At 42.0% G+C, this 2,267-nt stretch overlaps 1 protein-coding gene across 1 annotated transcript in view; it reads right to left on the bottom strand.

Annotated features, from left to right (window-relative positions):
- The window catches only part of TPRG1L (tumor protein p63 regulated 1-like), a 6,927-nt gene that overhangs the window by 3,468 nt on the left and 1,192 nt on the right, over positions 1–2,267 (bottom strand). Inside the window, exons 2-3 of the mRNA XM_015405473.1 lie at positions 1,610–1,701; positions 67–243 (exon numbers count right to left, since the gene is read on the bottom strand). Coding sequence (XP_015260959.1) covers positions 67–243; positions 1,610–1,701 — 269 coding nt within the window. The remainder of the gene's footprint in view (positions 1–66; positions 244–1,609; positions 1,702–2,267) is intronic.

Here is a 2,267-nt window from a genome sequence, read left to right as displayed (position 1 = left end):
TCATATACTTTGCACAAGACATTCCCCACTCCCCCGCCCCACCAACAACATACTTATTCAACATACTTATTCAGTGACTTTGGAGGAAACTCAAATTCTCCAATTGAAATTGTATCAACTGCATTAAGTAGTATTCTGGTCACTTGTTGGCACTGCAGGCTGATGAAGTCGTATTTACAGATCAGAAGGGACCAATCAGTGATAAGAACCAATCGCTCCTTCTCATTGTTCCAATGATCAATTCTGGGGAAGAAGAGAAGAGCAGCCATGGTGTATTGCTTCTATCATAATCTCGATACAGCAGGTATCCTCACTGCTACTTAGATAGAAAATTACCTGCTTTATACTATGCATACCCATCCCAATGTTAGACATAAGCTTATCCTGATAATGGCACATCACTTGTTCTAGCCATATACACATAATAAAACTGTGATTCAGTTACTATGCTAAAAAAGTTAAGATCCTGCAGAATAATTTAACAAAGGTTACAATTATCTTTGTACCTTGCTATTCATTAGGTGAACGTCACCAAGGGCTGCGCTTTCCAAAACACCCAAGAGAAAACAGCTGTCATTGTAGCATTTGATAAATCTCCAATGTATTTGGGTGATGGGTAACTGTGCACACCCATGTTACACAGAAACAACACAACAGGACCAAGACTAACTGGCCATGGTGGTGCTTTGCAGTAAGCAAAACGATTTTGTAGGACATTTCAAAAGTGACCACTGCTGGCCTTGTTGAAACCCTTAACTGCCGTACTACAAAAATGGCAGTCTGGTTCTTAAAAGTAGGCATTCCATGAAAGCAGAATGCTTAAATAGCAACTGTTTTACATCTTACAAGCTATGCTTCGATAGGTTATCAGCTTCCTCTTTTTTGAGGATGCCGACACAATTTTTTTCAAGTGTCCTGTGACAGGTCACAGTACCTCCATGTATGCTGCTTTGTTTCTTAACCATCAGAGCACGGTCTACAGTCTAAGCTACCAATGTCCTTGCTCTGTTAAGATCCTGCAGAATAATTTAACAAAGGTTACAATTATCTTTGTACCTTGCTATTCATTAGGTGAACGTCACCAAGGGCTGCGCTTTCCAAAACACCCAAGAGAAAACAGCTGTCATTGTAGCATTTGATAAATCTCCAATGTATTTGGGTGATGGGTAACCGTGCACACCCATGTAACACAGAAACAACACAACAGGACCAAGACTAACTGGCCATGGTGGTGCTTTGCAGTAAGCAAAACGATTTTGTAGGACATTTCAAAAGTGACCACTGCTGGCCTTGTTGAAACCCTTAACTGCCCTACTACAAAAATGGCAGTCTGGTTCTTAAAAGTGGGCATTCCATGAAAGCAGAATGCTTAAATAGCAACTGTTTTACATCTTACAAGCTATGCTTCGATAGGTTATCAGCTTCCTCTTTTTTGAGGATGCCGACACAATTTTTTTCAAGTGTCCTGTGACAGGTCACAGTACCTCCATGTATGCTGTTTTGTTTCTTAACCATCAGAGCAAGCTACCAATGTCCTTGCTCTTTTGAAAAATATGAAGCAGGAAAATAAAAATGTGTACTGAATCTGGCCACGAGGTCTGTTACTTACTCGGTCAGCAGCCATACACTTTGCACTTCTCCATCTTCAGTGGGCAGCACCACCACACGTATCTCATTGACAGCCTGCTCTATTGTTCCTGGCTAAATCAGAATGGGGGGAAAATGTGTTGGGGTGGGGTGGAAATGTGCAGAAAAAAATTTCAGCTTTGTATTCCCAAGACAAGCAGAGAATTGCAGAACAGATTATGGTGCCCAAGTGGAATGATACTAACAACCGGTCTCTTTAGCAAGCGATTCACAACCTGAACTTGTCTACTCTTAAAAAGAGTTTTATGACACTTTAAACATTACTTTCAGAAACCACAGGAATGGCTTTCTGCACTTGCTACAATGGACTAACAGGCCTACCTCCCGAAATCAATTTTATCTGCTGCTGGCTGTGCAATTAAGATTCCTAAGAATCCTGGACCCTTCCCTTTAAAAAGGCAGCTCTTAGCTCTTCTCCGTGCTAAAAAGTGAGCAGGCAATGCGCAGGTGCAACTGCAGAAGCATGGCTGCCTTAGGTTTCCCAACTGGGCCAACCTTTCTTCTGAGAACTAGAAAAAGGAACGGAAGTTTCACGAAACAGATGGCAGAGTTTAGGCACGCTCCAAAACTCAGCTTGGAGGGGCGACTAGTACCCACAGAAGCCTGACAGGAGAGAGGTG

The sequence above is a fragment of the Gekko japonicus genome, unplaced genomic scaffold (assembly GCF_001447785.1).
Source record: "Gekko japonicus isolate JY-2015 unplaced genomic scaffold, Gekko_japonicus_V1.1 scaffold1889, whole genome shotgun sequence".
In the NCBI taxonomy this organism is placed as follows: Eukaryota; Metazoa; Chordata; class Lepidosauria; order Squamata; family Gekkonidae; genus Gekko; species Gekko japonicus.
Note: the sequence above shows the minus strand (reverse complement) of the source record. Positions and strands in the feature narration are given on the sequence as shown.